Genomic DNA, 19,746 nt, shown 5'->3' on the forward strand with positions numbered 1-19,746 from the left:
AAACCGTAGGAGATCAAAACACTGAAAAGGAACAGTGTTTGAGATACATTTCAATTTCAATTGTAATGTGCTCAAAAAGATTAGAGTTCATTACAACATAATCAGGAACACAAAAGATTCTTCCAATGTCTCCATATCACGGGACATCTATAACATCATAGAGAGTCAGAGACTACAAGGAGATACAAAACAGAAAGTTGGTTGCAGGAGACATCAACAGAAATGATGGAAGAAGGCGAGGGTTTTATAGAGAACCAAAATTTGGTTGGAATGCATACTTTCTGTCTCTTTGTTCCAGCTTACTTGGAGTCTGGCCTATTTTCACGCTGAACTGCTCGAGGGACGAAAGTCAATCCACGAGTATGGCGGCGACCAAAGCTGATGGTTGAAGGAGAGGAGTCTGAAGTGCTTAATTTGGAGACTGCAGAAACGAGTCCATCAATGGATTCATTTTCTACTTCCATAAATGAACCTCCCTCCCTCTTCTGAGTAGCTTGTTTGCGTTGCCTCTGTTTCTTAGATAGGCGGCCCTTCTTGAAAAACTCAAATGAAGTGGGAAATTTATGCTTGTCCACCAGATGTTGTTGTCGACTTTTGTAGTTCTTGAGCTTCAAACTACAGCCTTCCACCAAGCATTCATACTGTCAAGCAAAATGTGTGAGCATATTTATGTTGAATCAAATGATAATACTTAAACCTCAAAATGCAGGAATGTTCAAGTCTTACAAGTTATGATCATCCATTTAGATTCAGCATACCAGAAAGCATATGGATGGACAAAAGGGTATCTAGGAAACATGAGCTTTAAATGGTACCTGATATGCATCATCCTATCCTATCCTTAAGTATAGTCATAGTAATTGTTCATTTAATTTCTATATATATGTCTGCGAGTGAGGTTGAGGGGACAGAGGTAAGGCCGTAGAACAAGTCCCATCTCAAGAAATTGTAAGTTAGATCCCAGCTAACCACCCAAAGGAAAGAAAATAGAAAACAAAGCATAAATCAACCTATTGAATTCTCATGTTTGATGTTTTCTGCTTTCACCACACAACCATAACAGATAATCCTAATTATGTGCGACAAAAATGAAAGATGAACCGTCACATTAACATAAAAATGACTATGGCACAAAACAAACAATATCACGAACATCACATACCATGGCATAGCCACGTGCAACTTTAGCCTGAAAGAAGGAATCATGTGCTTCTGATACGTGTATGCTGAGCAGGCGCGATGTTGGGTAAACTCTAGAGCATACTGAACAGGATGCAGTATGTCGTGCATTGTAATGATCTTCGAAGTCCTCCAAAGAAGTCAAGTGTGTACCGCAACCAACGATTGGGCAAAAAAATCCCCTGCTTAGACATTGGTTTTAATGTTCGGCACATTAGAACAAATGCATGAACATGCTTATGTGAATGTTATACTGAAAGGTTATAAAATAAGAAACTTAGAAAAACATTCACTTTTTTTTCGTCTTCCAAAAACCAGTGAGTGTTCGCCATTGCAAAAAAATCCTTTGTTAGCAGACGAAAATACGGATTTTAATCGATGAAACAACTACCAATGAAAACGCTAACAAGCATATTAAACTAAAAAAAAAAGAACAAACTTCTCAATCCTATCTCAGGACAAAGGTTTAAAAGTAGCTAACTAGATCATCTGAAAGCTATTTTCCTCTCAAAATTCACCATCAATTAGTACTAGCTGCATGGAATTTCACAATTAAAGAATGATATAGCAACTACTACAAACAACATTGCACCACACACTTGGAGAAAAAGAAAAAAATTACAAGTAATCATCATTACCCGCCTTCCTCAGAAACCACATTCTGAAGCTGATGCTTTTCATCTTCGGTTAAATCCAATGCAACCTGCAAGTCACGAGATAAATATGTAAAAAGCATTTCTCTTCGGAAAATCAAATATCAAAAACCGCGTTCAATTTAAGCAGAAGGGCAAAACTTCAATGTAAACGTCATAGAAATTTTCAAACCCTAGTTGGTTCAAATAGCACTGTTTCCCAAATTGACATAATTTATTCACCCATTACTAACACAAATCAAATTCTACATAATTTTACAGCATTGAAGAAGTTGAAAGATAACCTGTTTGGCGAGAAGTTCCCTTTCGATGTTGCCGGAGGCAAAGAAGGCAGACTCGGGTCCGAACCTTCGTCGAACCGAGTTCCAGTACGGAAACCCTAATTGCTCATTCGTTTCCACATCCATAGCCATGGCACAGTGTTCTGTGCTCTGAGCTCTGCGCCTGAATGAATATAAAACGGTAGCGTTTAATAGGTTTCAGAGTGTGCCTTTGTTTGGGTAGGTCGTCCTAGACCCGGCCCGGCCCAGCCCAAAAGCAAATCTAAAATCCTAACCCCGAATTAGCCCAATTGTTTTTATTCTTTAAATAAACAGGGAGCCCATGCTTTGAAAACTGGTAAACAATACAAAATTTAAAGGTCAAAGTGATAAGTCGGGAGTAGCGGCGGAACCCTCCACCATTATAAACCAAATTCAATAACTAAAAATGAAAGGAAAAGACACGCTTTTCTACGAGAAGAAGCAAAAATAAAATTAGGAATAAAAGTCGAGAGAAAATTACATAGAAAACAGATAGAAGCCGTAGACCAAAAGCGCGGTAGATTGGTGGCGTAAAGAGAAGACTTTTGGGCTCGTAAATTGTTGGTTCAAATCTACCTAAAGCGCCTTGGACCACGCACGGGTTTTGAAGCTTGGGCCTTGGGCTTTTATTTTATAGTTGTTGAGCACGTAATATTAGAGTAAAACCCTAATGTTAGCACTGTTTGGCAACTTATACTTTATGTGCTCCCGCGGCCCATCCCACCAATAAATCAATATCTAAATTAAAGCATTTCATAAACTGAAAAGTAGATATAATTAAAGTAGATATATAAAAAGTAGGAAAAAAAAAAAAAAAAAAAAACTGAAAAGTAGATATAATTAAAGCATAATCCAAGAAAAATAACCTCTTTCAGTTCTGTGCCCGGAAGAGGCTCCCCTTCCATGTCCCATGGGCTGGGATGGCTCCCAGGCCAACTTAAACGTGGTCGGGAGTACTTGACAGTCACTCTCTTCTTCTTTTTCTTCTCTTTTTTTTTTTTTTTTTTTTTTTAATTATTTTTTAATGTTTTTATTTTTATTATTTTAGTTTATATATATATATATATATATATATATATATATATATATATTATGAGTAACACGTGACTTCATTTTATTAGTGTTGATGTAGCACACCCATGAAATTCGTCAAGTGTTTTTTGACAAAATTTGATTGTATGGTCTAAATTGTTATTTTGGTCTACCATGAAGACTTTGAATTAGTTTTTATACCATAACGAGCGATTGTAAATTTAGGCCTGATTTTGCATTTATTCCAATAAAGTATATGCTTTGAAGCGAAAAATATACCTTTTGATTTTAAAATGTATTGCAAATGGTATTTTCTAGACATCTTTTAAACTTGGTTGGTCATTTTGTTCAATAATTTAATAACATGTCACGTCAAACCAATCAACAACTGTCTGTATTTCATATGTCATAATAATAATAATAATAATAATAATAATAATATTAAAAAAAAATTGGCATTATTTCGACTTGAAAATTGTTATGGTGGATATTCATGAAATTGCTTTATTTGGTGATAGAAGTCTTAGAAGAGGATCATGAATATCAGATATTAATTGCAATTGTAGTTCGTTATTGCACTAATAATGTTCATTGTGAGACCTTGTTGGAGGTCGGTCACAGACAAGTCCGGTCAACTGCATGTCTGCATGTGCGCCTCCTATTGGGGCTGCTTATTTGATGTGAGTCGTGCTTTGTTGAAGAGAGCTTACAGTAAACGGTTATGTATTTGTCCTTCTTCTGATTCATCTCCGGTACTGTTCTCGTGAAATTCGTACAGTCCATTCACGAGAGGCTTGTGATACGTACCATCTTTGTATTTAAGCATTTCGTGCTTCACCGGCCCCCTCATTTCATGATGCTTTTCTTTGGAATAGAACCGACATTTTCCTATATTTCGAAGAGATTGTGATATTCGGAACCAACCGTGCTTAACCTTTTCAGTATTGTTTCTTAAGTTTTGACTTTTTAGTTTTGATGTCTCTCTTCATTGCTTACTTCTGGTTATCGCTTTCGCTTTTCCATGTTGTATGGGATTAAATCTTGTGTATGGAATGAGCGATTTTGGGAAACATATATAAAAGTACGTATAAATAATGTATTATCATTTTAGCTGCTTAGAATTATCAATTTATATATTCATTTTGTGTCGTTATTGATTTGACATCACTCACGTGCATAGGAGGAGAGGATGAGATTGAACCAAAGATAAAAAATATAATGCTTAGAGAGAGGGGCATGATTTTGGACTTGAAGATGAAGTGATGGAAGATCAAAGAAGAGGGACATCCGAACCTTCGGGGAAATAAGTTTCACTCGTTGTTTCCCTTCTACATCCATTGCCATAGCACAGTGACAATGTTGTGGTTCCTCCATGGCTGGATGTATTCAATCTCATGGTATCCAATAGTAGGTGTAAATAATGCCAGATAATTGATATATATTTGAGACTGATATTACTACAAATCTCGAAATACACCAGTGTAAAACCCTATCTTTTACCGGCATCTAATAAGGAATTGACACGTCATCTAAAAATATTTTTTATTTTTTATTTTGTGGATCTTTTGCTATCTTGTTTAATATAAATGGGTTTTGATTTTGTGGATCTCTTGTTGTCTTGTTTAATATTTGGTACCCTCTTTTTTTTAATGTATGTATATATTATATATATATTTTTTCTATTAAAATGAGGAAAATGGCTACAAGGAGGTTGATGCTGTATATCTTGATGGAATATTAAACATATCTACTGTAGTGAAAAACTCAAATGAAGTTGGAAATATATGCTTGTCCACCAATGCTGTTGTTTTCCACCCAGCATTCATACTGTCAACCAAAATGTAGGAGGATATTTATGTTGAATCAAAATGGAGGAATGTTCAAGTCCTACAAGTTATGGTCATCCATTTAGATTCTGCATACCAGAAAGCATATGCATCATCCCATCTTTAAGCATAGTCATAGACTCATAGTTATTCTTCATTTAATTTCTCTCTCTCTCTCTCTCTCTCTCTCTCTCTCTATATATATATATATATATATTTGCATGTCTGCGTGTGAGGTTGAAGGGACAGAGGTAAGGTCGTAGAACAAGTTACAAGTCCCATCTCAAGAAATTGTAATTAAATAAAAAAACAAAGCATAAAACACATGATTGTTAATCTCAACACCCAAATAAGGTTATAATAATTCACCTCATTCTCCTTTTCAAGAGGTAGCTTAATTAATTGGAGACCACGTCTCATTAAGCAGAAATAATTTTTGATATGATATGGGATACAAAACCGTGCACATGCCTTCAACTTCTAATTTCTGTTTTTTTTGTTTTTTTGTCACAATTCGGTTTATGTATTTTTAGTATAAATTAATATATGTAATTCTTAAATACATTATAAATTAAGAAAACATATAAATCTAATAAATTGCGTAGGAAGAAATTCATCCAATCTAGTGAATTAAGGACAACATTATTATACTCTCTAGGGTCTCTTTTGGCTAAGTTGAGGTTTCACATCAACAAATAATTGGCTACATACAATTAAAAGAAGGAGATTAAAAACACGTTAGCGAGGGAAAACTGACGAGAAGATGATACAATATTCTCAAGCGAATCATTTTCAAATGGAGGCACGCTTGGTATTATTGGTAATATTCAATGAATCTGGTCCTCTTACGTACTCAGTACTCATTTTATTTGCAAAACAATAGCAATTAGCAATTCTAACGTCGGCTTAACGTACAGTTAACAAAGTCAATGCATTCTTTTGTAATAAACAAACTTATCATTTGAGAAACTAATAATATACTTGTCCTCTTGGAAAGTTCAGTTGTCCTTTATAGCAAATATAATTATTTCATGTCACTTATTCCAAAAAATCAAGTTAATAAAAAATGTTAAATTTAATTGTTAATACACTGACATCACACTTAACATACACTTAACATCGGACAAAGAAAACTAGTAAACAACACAAAAATTAAAGGTTAGAGTGGCACGCTGGGAGTAGCAGCAAAATCACCTCAGACGATTAGGCATATAAAGTAAAGTAGGTTGTAGGCATACTTGAGCGAATTAACAAATTGATTTTTAGCTAATTTCTGTCCTTACCATAATTTCATTATATATTGTTTCCGATTGGTAATGGAGTCTAGCATGGTAAGCCCCGACAGTTCGTAGGTGACCAATATGAAAGGCAACAAACCCTAATAAGTTGCGAATGTGTTAGCTTAAACGATCTTTTAATTAAAATAAAGCACAACTCATAAAATATTTTATTTATAATAAAATTAGTTATAACTGGTCATCTAACACTGTTTCAAATTTCTGACATATAGACAAAAAGTCTTGGTAATCTAGTGGAACTTTCAAATATGGGATTTGTTGTTGTGTCATTTTCGCTTCTAACTTACAACAAGCAAGGGGTGAGACGAAAATGAATACCGAAAGAACAAGTAACTTCTACCAAAACCATTTTTTAAAAGATCTAAATGCATAAACAATTCGAATTTGGCACAGCACATGGCCGCCTAGCATTGGACTTTTAAGATCAGGATCCATGATGGTGCCTGTTGCATCTCATTTAAATGTTTTCAAGTAACCTTCTATAATATCCTAAACCACAGCTACAGATCCCAGAGTCACATAATAAATATATCTCAAATGGACATTGGTCCTACCCAATGGTCGGCAACTTGGGTTCGTAATCTTTTATTTTTATTTATTTTTTATTTTGTTAGAGAGCTTTGGATATCTTTTTCTAATATCTTGAATTCTTCAAAAGAAGCTATATGTGAAGGTGATCGATCAAGGCGGTACCGAACAGCAACCCCCCACCTAATAGATTCTTTAGTAAACCCATTCGGACCGGCATTCTTTACAATTAAATGCAATCAAATAGATAATTATAAGAGATCTCATCGATCTGGTTGTAATCCGAGCAAGAAATTGCAATTGAATCCCAATCCAACGTACAACTCGGATTAACTTTAATTTACCACTTTCCATCGGCTTATTATTTTAGAATAAATAGTGATTAGAGCGTTGATCAGTTGGAACTTTTGTCTAAAGTTTTAGAAAGTGGATTGTTTTTTCAAAAATGCTTTAGGACTATAGGACCTTTGAGTCAGCTGAGATGGCATAGTAATTAATACAGCTTTGCAAATGAGAACTACGAGGCTCTATTGGCTGGGTAGACCGCCCAACACGACAAAGACTAATACCAAACAACATGAGTTATAACAATTGGAGTATTGGACCAAGTATGCAAGGCATCATCTGAAAATTAGTACTAAAATTTCGCTTTCTTCCTCCTTGTGTCTATCTCATATATATATATATATAGAAGAGTCATCAATGGGCTATACACACAGAGAGAGACAGAAGGAGAGAGCTGTGAAAGAATGGATGCATGGATCATGAGAGCTGGGTTGTTTCTGGTAATGGCTTTTACGATTATGGGGAGAGGAGAGGGGCAACTGGCCGAAAACTTCTACAGTTCCAGCTGTCCAAGCGTTGAGTTCATAGTGAAGCAGGCAGTTTCCACCAAGTTTTCCCAGACGTTCACCACAATCCCGGCAACTCTACGCCTATTTTTCCATGACTGCTTTGTTGAGGTAGGCTATAGATGCTGATTATGGCACCACACACATTGCACGTAGTAATTAAACATGCAATACATTGAGGGCCAGCCCGGCCTCTTGATGTTAATTTTGTACCATTTTGTCTATACTCCATACTTTGTAATGATGCCGTTGATCGCACGGTCATATTAGACCAACGGGCACTTGTAAAATAGGTAGTAACAGTTGAGACTTGCCGGGTAAGATAACTCTTTGATGCTTAAGTTAACAAGAAAAATTATATATTGCTTAGAGGAAGAGAGTTGGGAATGTTTTTGATTCTTGGAATTTGAAGCGGGTTCTCGTGAGTTTCTTAGACCGTGGCGTCGGTGGTGACTCTCGTGGCATCCATTGATCTAGTTTGCACCATATAATCTTCTATCCATTTTTTTATTGGTGTCCGTCGACTAAGCCTAACCGTGTGATTAACTTCATACTGATGGCTTTTAATATATCTTCCATTGGACGGTCGGAGATTGCCGAGCATTAATAAACTGTTGACTAGGAGTAGGTGGTAACTTAATAAGAAATCACATTTTGCACTAGATAGAAACGTTAGTCCTCAACAACTACTTTGTTTGACTGAGACCACAAGGCTATCAAACCCACTAGAAAGACGAAGAAAACATGGCACAGAAAGAAGAAAAATTACAGACATAATTAGTAGCTGACAAGGAAAGCTTAATTTGAGTTCCATAGGTAGTTTTTTCTTTGTCAATATGATTTCTGCTGGCCTAAATGATTTTCTGTGGTCTCCTTTAGGGATGTGATGCCTCAGTCCTGATATCGTCACCAAATTCCGATGCAGAAAAGGATTCTGAAGACAATCTTTCCCTAGCAGGAGATGGGTTTGACACTGTTTTTAAGGCAAAGCAAGCAGTTGAAGCAACATGCCCTGGTATTGTCTCATGCGCAGACATTTTGGCTATTGCTGCCAGGGATGTCGTGGTCCTGGTAAGAATGTTCACAAGCCTGCAAGCTTCATAATGGATTGTGATTGCTTATTAAACTAACAATATTTCTTGACCAAAAACTCTCAGGCTGGAGGCCCATCATTCAATGTAGAACTTGGACGTCGTGATGGCCTTATTTCCCTGGCATCTCGGGTTGCCGGTAATCTGCCTCAACCTACCTTTGACCTCAACCAGCTCGAAACCATTTTTTCCAAACACAATCTTAGCCAACTTGACATGATTGCATTGTCCGGAGCACACACTCTAGGCTTCTCACACTGCAGCCGCTTTGCCAACCGCTTGTACTCCTTCTCCTCAAGCTCTACTACGGACCCTTCTCTAAATCCTGACTATGCCAAGCAGTTGGAATCCGCCTGCCCTCAAAACGTCGATCCGCGCATTGCTGTTGACCTGGATCCCGTAACACCTCAAACTTTTGACAATATATACTACCAAAATCTGGTTGGAGGAAAGGGCATGCTCAGTTCTGATCAGGTGCTCTTCACTGATCCTGCATCTCAGTCCACTGTTATTGATTTTGCAAACAGTCCTGGTGATTTTAATGGAGCCTTCACCACTGCAATGAGGAAGCTTGGTAGAGTGGGGGTTAAGACTGGTAAAAACGGACAGATTAGAACAGACTGCTCCGCCTTCAATTCACAGCAATAATTACAGGTTCCAATAAGGAGAACATGATTGTGAAATAAATCAATAATATCCTCAAAGAAGTTTAATTGTTTACAAAACATACGTATATTAGTATATGCATATTCATACATGTATATGCAGGTAGCAATTGCTGGAGCCTGGAGTTGTATTATTCATTACAATCAATAAATTTCTTTTCATGGGGTTTAAGATAATCAATATATCATTGGGTTGTGTATGAATATGCAGGTAGCAATTGCTGGAGCCTGGAGTTGTATTATTCATTACAATCAATAAATTTCTTTACATGGGGCTTAAGTAATCAATATATCATTGGGTTGTAAATTTGTCATCACTTTCAGTACTATGTTGTCTCCAAGAAGAACGTTCATAAGCTGGCAACGAATGACATGGGATCATTTGCATTCATAATTGTTCCTAGTACAAACTCAATTTTTGAATGTAGATTCTCCGATTAAAACTGATTCCAGTCTATATTGGTGTCCAGTTTTTATTTTTTATTTTTGGTTCTATTGAATACAAGGCAAGGGTAACGTGGTGGTGTAAGATGGCAATCCTTATTTTGGAGCAAAGTAATGTTACTTTTCACACCTATTTATCACACTCATTGACGTGATGTGTTTTAAGTAACTTTTATATCAACTACTTAAACCACGTCGCGTCAGCCAAAGTAAAATAAATGTGAAGAATAAGATTACTCTTTGAGTGCAAATAATGGAAGTATAAAAGAAAAGATTTTTCCTTCAATTTCAAGACCCATCCAATTTAATTCTAAATTCAACTGGATTTGAACTGCAAACCGTGAACAGAAACATAATCCTCAGGCATGAAAGGCTAATCAATTGATTCTGATGCACAAACATGGGAAAATTAGTCTTCAAATAGAAAAACTCAACCTCCAATTATTATCATTTCATTTAAGTATTTAATTTATTGTATTAAGTTAGATTTACAACTTACCTTGTATTGTAACATTTCTTTGGTCCCAAGGGGTAGCTCAATCGGTTGGGGACCACGCTCATAAAACGGAAGTCACTAGTTCAAATCCCCCTCCCCCTCTTATACAAACATGTAAAAAAAAAAAAAAAAAAAAAAACATTTCTTTGTTTAGACGTTTAATTTTCTTTTTCTTTTCTAGTCTAGTCGAGTGTTAAATATTGCAGGAGACCCATATTTAAAGACAACTTTTGATAATGAAAATTTGAGTGCCAGTGAAAGAACCCAGCGATAATTGAACCTACACCTACTCTGTCAAGAACCAGCATGAGTGCCATAGCTAGAAGATGAAAGAAACCAAGAGAGAACAGACAAACAAACATAGTTTATTCATTTGAGGTGGATTTAAAACATTTCAAGCCAAACAATGTCTAAATCAAAAAAAGGAAGGGATAAAAAGCTCAACATTATACACTACGTTGTAGTGAGCAGCCTTAATATAATGAAGAAGAGCCAAGTCTCACCCTGGAGAGAAGTGTTTTGAAGCATTCTCGCCTCTGCCATTGTTCTTGTAATGTATGTTTATGTCGAAGAAATCTACCTTGAATGAAGTCTTGAAACACCACAATAATTTGGACAAATAATCTGGTTATATAAGCCTAGTTGTACTTGTTTTTCCATAGAGGTGGGCATATACAATCTTGGTCCGATAAACAAGAATCATGCTTAATACAAAGGCAATAACGCAGAATCCAGACATTATCAGTGAAGTTAGAAAGAAGCATATGGCACCTTCACACTTCTGAGCTTCATCCACACCACCAAACATGGCTGAGAAAATTGATCCCCAATTCTGATGCTGTTGATGGTGTCGATGAGCTTGCTTCTCTGCTTCATGGTCATATATACTGCTAGCAATTACACCAGAGAAGACTAAAGAACCTGCAGGATTTGCCAGTGTGAGAAAATTGTACAAAGCCCCAAATTTTTTCAAACCAAATAACTCGGATGCAGCTGCCGGCACAATCGCCCAGTGAGCCCCATAGCCAAGTCCAATCAACAGTGTGCCAATGTACATTTCCCCAGGCCACCCAATAGCAAAGAAAAGATGCCCAACTGCCATAATGAGTTGGGCCACAGCCATTGCCACTGGTCTAGGATAAGCATGGTCCCTATTCAATGAATGCCAAGGATGGATGAGAAGAACAAGTCAAAATCAAAGGCAAATTAAAGCTTAACAAACATCAAGGAGGAAATGAAATCAACTTGCACCTCACAATAATCTCAGAGAAGTAACCACCACCAATACGACCAAGAAAGTTCCAAATGCTGATCATGGACACAAATATATGGGTGTTATCATACCCTAGAGACTGGCTCATCTGACCCAGATTATCAATCACTGTCAACCCAGATCCAGAGCCCAATAGAAGTGAGAAAAATATAAGCCAAAAGTCTGCTTTAATTAAAGCTTGCATCAGGGTGAAGTCCTCCCCTCTATGCGGACCCCTCCTCCTCCTGACCCTCACCGCTCCCTCTGCAGCTGCCTGGAATAGTTTTGTTTGCAATTGTGCAATTCGCTTTCGCCTCTCTGATGCTGGAAGCAAGTCCACTTCCTTAGGCTTCTCATCTTCCACCTCACTGAATATAACCTCACTAGAATCCTGCCGAACGCTGTCAGGTTCTTGTTTCTGTGGCTCAGGCAGGAGTGGCTCTTCTTCTGGAGCTCTTGGCTCTATGCAAAAACTCAATGACATGGGAATCACAATTGGAATCAGAAGAAGGATAAATAAAATTATCGTAAAAATTGTGATCACTGTATGGTTCAAATCGACCAGGTCTTCAACAAGCATGACTCCCATCAAATAAGCAGCCAATAGGAGGCACACACTATAGATAAATGTGAAACTTATGCCATCAGTTGACTGGACTTGTCTGTGACCTCCAACAGGTCTGACAATAAACATTACAGCAATAACTACCATTGCTGGACCGACTGCAACCATGAAAATCAGAGATGCATGATCAGGGGAATGAATCATTGCATATATCTGAGTCAAAATTGCTCCTCCCAATCCAGCAAAGCCCTTCAGAATTCCAACCACAGGACCCCGACTTTTTGGAAAGTTTTGCACGCAGGAAACCAGAGCAACTGTGTTGAAGTAAGTCTCACCATTTGTTCCCACAAATATAAGAACGCACATCTGCATACTGATATCTGTTAATGATATAAACAGTCAAGATGGCATATAAGATTGGAAAGACAATCTTGGACCAAGAGAACACAAGTACTAATTGAGCCTTTAGATAATTATCTCAACGCAGCGATAGATGCTCAGAATCCAAAAAAAAATAATAATAAAAAAATAAAAAATAAAAAATTACACATTAGGAACATGAGCATGAGCCACCACATGTCAACTGTCCTTGATTGCAGTCAAACTATGTAAAATGTCACTCTAATGGTCTCACGGAAGTGTGCACATTTAAGATGACAACCAGGAACTAACAATGAAAGATAGAAAAACAGAGGAAAGGAACCACACCCAATTAAGTTGGAGAGGGCTCATTTAGCAATAAAGGTTTATAAGCTTCGCTTGCTTGCGCTATGCACAGCTCACAGCTCATCCTTTGGACCTCAATATTGGTTCACAGGAATCCACTTGTTGACAGCCCCACTACACTCACTGCACAATGGCAAGTTTAGGCAAATGCTGAATTTACCAACCTAAAACCAATGGCCCTTAGAGCAAGATAAACTAAAAAATAAAATCATTTAAGTTTGGTGCAGATAAAGAAGAACCGAGTCCTTCCATCAGTTGATCTGTAGACTTGTTTTTCTTTACCGAGATTTATGTTCCTTTTTTTGGTTGGAAAGAGGCATAGAAATACTCTTCTATCACCAAATATAGCAATTCCATGAAGATCCACCATAAAAATTTTCAAGTCCAAATACATAGACAAATGATTAAACCATAATTCTAAAGCATCCCAATCCTCATCAATGGCCATTGTTTATGTATTTACCAACAAAATAAAGGCTCGAGTAAATCACAAACTTGCAAGAAGCAGTACCTACCTTTAAGAGAGAAATGCTAGAGAACAGTCAGTTGCAGAAGTTCAGTTTAATATTTACCATGAAAACAATTATTTAAGCAAGATGATCTGATGGAAGGAACAAATTTCTTATCTGCTAACAATTTTAGAAATCTAGATTTGATTGAAGCATCTAGGAGGCAACATGCAACTGTTGTCCTGCAAGCAATAGTATGCGAATAAAATAATTCAACGGAACAACCAGTTGATTGATTGCAGATGAATCAGAATTAGATAAAAGTTTCCACAAAACTATTAGCTAAACGCTTTTAAACTTTCTTGACTATTAACTCAGTGCCTTAAAACATCGATACAATAGAAAACCAAGAGCTCATTAAAAAAAGATGAGTTCACAAAAGGGTAAAAACAGGGCATAGAAGGAAATGGTAATCTTCTAGCTCATTGCAACTTGATTTCTTGCATTCTAAGTTTGTAAACTGAGAACAAAAAAAAAAAAAAAAAAAAAAAAAAACAGAACAGGAATAGAAATGGAATACCAAAAACTGAGAACATGTTACATCGTAATTGTTCTTTCGGTCAAACAAACACAGAAACTATACTAAAAGAGATTCTAAAGATTCATTTCAAAAAGGCTTTTGAAACTAGAATCAGCATCTATTTCCAACACCACCTCCTATTACTATAATTTTCATCGGATAAATCTGTTTTTTTTTTTTTTTTTTGGTTGGTCTCAATCACGCAAAAGTAATCACAAGCAAATAAGCTCCACCAAGGAGATATAAAAAGAAGTGAAAGACTTGGAAGGTCATCAAACTTGTGATGAATCAAAACCAAGACAAAACCCCACAAAAGCAAAACAACCAAACACGATGATCAACAAATGAAAAGTAAAAATTCAATAGAGAAGATGAACTTAAAAAGAGTATTATTGATTGAAACTCACAGCCCACAAAGGCAAAGTAGGAGATCTGCCAGTGACAACGAGCCAAACCCAGCCATACCCAACAAAGTTCTGGAGAGCACCAACGAGGAGAGCACCCCACAAGGGCAAGACCTCGCACAGGCTCCCAGCCAAGAACCCAACACTGTCTCCTAAGTCCTTAGCCACCCCAAGCCTCGCAATCTGCCTCTGGTTATAGCCAAGCGAACTCTTTATCACCGGCGATATGCTCCCGAAAAGGTACCCGATCCCCGCACACGATTGCAACCACATTGCGGCCACGAACACCAGCCATCTGTTGCTCACAAACGACCTCACCCTCTCACGCCACCACCCGCCACTCATATCTTTCTCTCACTCACTCACTCACTCACTGCCTGCCTTTCAAAACAACCAAAGTCTCTCTCTTTGCGTTTTGTTCTCACGGAAAGCTTTGAGATTTCTTTATAATACAACCAAAGCAAAGAGACAGAGGGATAGACAGGCGGGGGATGATGATGACGACGACGATGACGATGATGATGTGCTTGGTAGACAACAAAATGGCTGATTTGGCAAATTGGCGCTATGTTCATTAAGAAAAATAAAGCAAATGGAATCTGAAGACTTAAACGACACACTCTGCTAATTGTAAAATAGAACGGAATCGACAACCAGCGAACACAATCATTGTTGTATTCCAGCGAACACAATCATGGCTGCTCTTTTTCTTTTTTCTTCTCTCTTAAACAAATAAATTGATAACACTGTTTTCTTTTCTTTTCTTCTTTTTTTTTTTAACAAAAATATTTATATCACGTCCAAATATTTTTATAAATAAATAAAAAATAAAAAAATTACCATCTAAAAACCATTACCAAACGAAGTGTCGTCGTCCAAATTATAAGGGTGGTTCACAATTTCATTCGCTAAGATTCTTTATAGACGATTTAGCATATGTTTTTCATTTTGTGTTTGACATTGATTGATAAGATGGGCCCATGTCTTCGGTGTAAAAGTTTTTTATTTTTTATTTTTTTAGAGCTGGTGTAAAAGTTTGTAGCTTTTTTGACCATCTGAATCTGATTGTATTTCATAGGAAATGATTCTTTGGGTTATGTTTGATAAAGTGTTTTACTTTTGGTTTAGAAAAATGTTTTGATGTGATATAAATATAATTCTTTTAAAAAAAATTAAAGAATGTTTTATGTTTTGTACTACTTGTTAATATTTTGTTTTCACAAAAATTTTAACAAACATAATCCTTGATTATTCAGAAAGAAAACATAAAATGCCTATTGTGTTTTGTTAGGACTCAAGTGTGAATTCGATCTCAATAAACAAAAAAATCCAAAATTGTGTTGAAAAAACTTTTTTTTAGATGAAAAAAAGTCCATATAGTATTCAAGGGGTAGCTCAATTAGTTGTGCATCATGTCTCATGAAGCGAAATACGTTAGTTTGAATCCTCCTCTCCCTCTCCGTGTAATCAACTAATCGTATTTAAAAATAAATAAAAAGCATGCATTGTTTAATAAGAATTAAGAAAATAATAGTGAACATTATATCACATTTTTTAAACTTTTTAAATAAGCGAGCAAGGAATAGAGCTTAATACCATAAATAAGCTTAAGGCTTGAAGCCTCGAGACAGTTAACATAAATGTCTACTCACTAAAATACCTATGAGCCTCATGATCAAAATGTTTTGATGTGATATAAATATAATTTTTTTTTAAAAAAAAAATTAAGAATGTTTTATGTTTTGTGCTGCTTGTTAATATTTTGTTTTCACAAAATTTTTAACAAACCTTAATTACTCCGAAAGAAAACATAAAATGCCTATTGTGTTTTGTTAGGACTCAAGTGTGAATTCTCGATAAACAAAAACCCAAAATTGTGTTGAAAAAACTTTTTTTTAGATCAAAAAAGTTTGCATAGTATTCAAAGGGTAGCTCAATTAGTTGTGTATCATGTTCGTCTCATGAAGCGGAATACGTTAGTTCGAATCCTTCTCTCCCTCTCCTTGTAATCATATTTAAAAATAAATAAAAAGCATGCATTGTTTAATAAGAATTAAGAAAATAACAGTGAACATTATATCACATTTTCTAAACGTTTTAAATAAGCAAGCAAGGAATAGAGTTTAATACCATAAATAGGCTTGAAGCCTCGAGATAGTTTTTTTTTTTTGACATGTTGGCACAAGAGGGGGAAAAGGAATTCGAACTAGTGACCTCCACTTCATTTAAACGTAATCTCAGCCGATTGAACTACTTCTTGAAGACAAGCCTCGAGATAGTTAACATAAATGTCTACTCACTAAAAATGATTTAAAAAAAAAATAAAAAAATCGTGACTACTGACTACATATCACTATTCTACAATCAGAAACGCACCAAATCACAATTAAATAATAAGTCCAATATAAAAGAAAATGATGATCATCCCAATATACCCTAAAACTCCTTTTCTTTTATTTTTTCAAAAACTGTACTAATTTAAGCATAGAAGGCTCTCCAGTCTCCTCTGTTGGCCACCCGCCGATCCCACTTGAGCAACTTTATTTTTGTATTGCTAGTGGTCCATTGGTTCACTTTATTTATCTCTTCTCTGTTTTTGGGGAGGAGACTTGTAACATGAACATGACCAGACAATAATTGGATGGGCACGTAACACGTGGGAGCAATATCCCTCGTTGCTCGTGGACTTCTTTTCCACCCTGGCAAATTGGATGGTTGTCCTTTTTTCAATATATGTATATATATATTAATAAACCCTTTGCTTTATGTTGTAGCATGCACGATGGCCAACATCAAAAATATCACTCACTTTAACCTTTCCTTTATAACGTACGATGGCCCATATGGCATATCAACACCCAGCTATGAGGGAGACAATTCCTATTTGACTATTTGTTGACCCACTGCAAATCTGTATTATTCAGGTTATGACTCTGAGGAAAGGCATCTCCTTAAATAGTAGTAATTTATGGGGTGCACTTTTCTTCGTTTTCATAAATTTTGTTTTTACAAATTTTTAAGAATAATAGAATTGATTAACGATCTGTCTTTTATTTTTTTATAGTCCATTTTTTGCGAGCAAATCAATAAAATGATAACAAATAAATTATCAAACAAAGAAAAATTGTCACTATGATAGAGGCAGTAAAGAAGATTGCGATTGATAAAACACTAGTAAAAAAAAAAAAAAAAAGTCAAGGAATCATTGACCTGACAGCGGATAGAGACATGATTTATTGAAATTTGTTGTAGATTTGAAACTGATTGGGACGATGACTTTTCGTAAATATTATCTTATAATGGTCCGAGAGACTATTATGTATGTCATAGATAAAATTTGAATTGTGAAGATTTCAAAAATTATATATTTAGCATTATACAGAGCATTTTGTCCCATTTAATTGTTATATCAATAAAAAAATAATTTGTTAAAAAAAAAAATCACCAATTATAATTTTAAAAATCTCATCAATTTGAGAAGGGACACAAGGATTACGTTTGGTTTTACTCTTTTTTGGATTACATTTTTTTTTTTTGGCTAAAATAAAATTAGATTAAACTAAAAAGAAGTAGAAGAGGTGAGAGTAAGTAGTCCCAATAACAACAAAATATAACAACAACAGAGAGTAGAGCTGTGATATTTTTGGATAGAGTAGTTTTTTTGTTTGGGTTAGAGTAGTTGTTTGTCCTTTCAATTCGTTATTTATCGTTTTGTGGTTGGGCTTCGGGCCTAATGCGTCGGGTTGTTCGCAGTATGACAATGTAGAATTTGCAAGTACTTGGGTATGCCTTCGGACAAAGTGAACCTTGAGAAATAGGAAGAGGCTTTAGAAGGGAAATGGCGTGGAGGGCTTGCAGAGGGAGAAGACTTGCGCGTAGGAGAAGAGTGCGCTGGAAAAACAAATGAATGGGTAAAAAGGTCATTTTAAAAATTGGGTTTGATGAGTCATGTGTTGGAAGGCACCATTACCGAGAGGATACAGTAACTAGGTGGCCGCATCCCGGTTGCCAAACACCCCCTAGAGATGTATGACGTACATATTCTTATCTAAAAGCATTTTTCCCTTTTTGGGTTTCGAGACTCCCGTGCTATCATTTTTTTTTTTAATGTTTTTTTTTATTTGATATTATTTTTTAAAAAACAAATATAAGGGACTAGTGTTGTATGTTTTTTTAATAAAACAATATTCACGTAGAATTAGAAGAACACAATAAATAACAACAATATTCCTCTTGTAATATTGGCATACCAGCCTCTTCGTTTTAGGATTGAGTTCAGAGTCTGTTAATCATGCAATTTTATAGATAAAAAATATAATTTTAAATAAAATTGTGAAAAATATTTTTTTTGGGAGTGTTTTGAAACCATAAAATCAAATGCACCCTTAGTCACTTAAGCCTCTATTTGGATAGTATTTCATAATATCAAGTTTGTCTTTGAAAGACGGTATATTGTATAATTATAATTATGGAGAAATGCTATTTTTTCTTCCCCACTTTATCTCTCGTCCAACTTTATTTATATATTTTTAAAATTCATCATTAAATTTGTAATACATATATTTTAAAAAGGATTAGAAAATAGATAAATAAGAAGAATAGCATGTTTCATGAATATAATGCCAAAAAATGTTTGTCTTTTTAATGTATATTAAATTATTAATAAAATAAGTAATTAGTTCATTGTCTATCATATCCCCTTAATAATTTAACATAGAATCCGATAAGTTTTTCTTTGGTTGGAATCTCAAGTCTTAACCACGTGATTTTTTTTTTTTTTTTGTTTGACACGTTTACAGGGAGGAGATTCGAATTTGTAACTTCCACTTCATAATGTATGGTCCTCAGCCGATTGAGTTATCCCTTGGAGACCGGAACAGGATCCTCTCTAATTCAAGTAAACGAGAGAATTTTTAATTAGTTATATTTGATAAGATATTTTTGTCTTTTCACTTTTTGATGAAACACAAATAGTCCTCTAATACAATTAACAATATTATCTGATTAAGAGGACCACGTGAAACCTAAGGCCTCGTTTGGTTCGCGAAATGTCTAGTTCATTGAAAAATGATTAGCTACTACTGAGAATAGAAGAGTGTGGAATAGATTAGCTATTCTTATTCCTTTGTTTGGTTGTAACGCTGGAATAGACTAGCTAATCATATTCTTTCGTTTGGTACAATGCAATATATTGGTGAATTGAATCATATTGTGATCAAATTTATTAAGGACTTTCATTCATTTTTTTTAAAAAAAAAAAAAAATCATAAACAACTTTACTATAATTTCTTTTTCTTTTTTGTTTTTAATTATGTCAGGTATGTGGCCTTTTGTTTTGTCTTTTTTTTTTGCAATTATGCTACAAAATTATTTATACAAAAAAAAAAAAAATGGAGAAAACATAA

General features: G+C 35.4%; 3 protein-coding genes across 5 annotated transcripts; 1 reads left to right on the forward strand and 2 right to left on the reverse strand.

The window, feature by feature from the left end:
• Positions 1–8: 8 nt before the first annotated feature.
• Positions 9–2,287, reverse strand: LOC132181496 (nucleic acid binding / zinc ion binding protein). Its single transcript, XM_059594745.2, has 4 exons — positions 2,117–2,287; positions 1,818–1,882; positions 1,163–1,361; positions 9–641 (listed from the first exon to the last, which is right to left on the reverse strand). Exons 1-4 carry the CDS (start codon positions 2,243–2,245, stop codon positions 300–302), a joined length of 735 nt encoding a protein of 244 aa, XP_059450728.1. The 5' UTR covers positions 2,246–2,287; the 3' UTR covers positions 9–299.
• Positions 2,288–7,553: 5,266 nt separating this feature from the next.
• On the forward strand, positions 7,554–9,740 carry LOC132182354 (Peroxidase superfamily protein). The gene is made up of 3 exons (XM_059595580.2): positions 7,554–7,780; positions 8,549–8,740; positions 8,827–9,740. Exons 1-3 carry the CDS (start codon positions 7,568–7,570, stop codon positions 9,406–9,408), a joined length of 987 nt encoding a protein of 328 aa, XP_059451563.1. The 5' UTR covers positions 7,554–7,567; the 3' UTR covers positions 9,409–9,740.
• A 969-nt stretch (positions 9,741–10,709) lies between these two features.
• Positions 10,710–14,907, reverse strand: LOC132182355 (Major facilitator superfamily protein). 3 transcript variants are annotated; one of them, XM_059595581.2, is made up of 3 exons: positions 14,345–14,907; positions 11,617–12,548; positions 10,710–11,516 (listed from the first exon to the last, which is right to left on the reverse strand). In XM_059595581.2, exons 1-3 carry the CDS (start codon positions 14,684–14,686, stop codon positions 10,994–10,996), a joined length of 1,797 nt encoding a protein of 598 aa, XP_059451564.2. In that variant the 5' UTR covers positions 14,687–14,907; the 3' UTR covers positions 10,710–10,993. The 3 variants fall into 3 exon arrangements, with proteins under 3 accessions (XP_059451564.2, XP_059451565.2, XP_059451567.2); XM_059595582.2 differs by having other exon boundaries at positions 11,617–12,562; positions 14,345–14,428; XM_059595584.2 differs by lacking the exon at positions 14,345–14,907 and adding an exon at positions 12,891–13,883 and having other exon boundaries at positions 11,617–12,562.
• Between the last annotated feature and the right edge of the window lie 4,839 nt (positions 14,908–19,746).

Source organism: Corylus avellana, chromosome 5 (genome assembly GCF_965113065.1).
Source record: "Corylus avellana chromosome 5, dhCorAvel1.hap1.2, whole genome shotgun sequence".
Classification (NCBI taxonomy): Eukaryota; Viridiplantae; Streptophyta; class Magnoliopsida; order Fagales; family Betulaceae; genus Corylus; species Corylus avellana.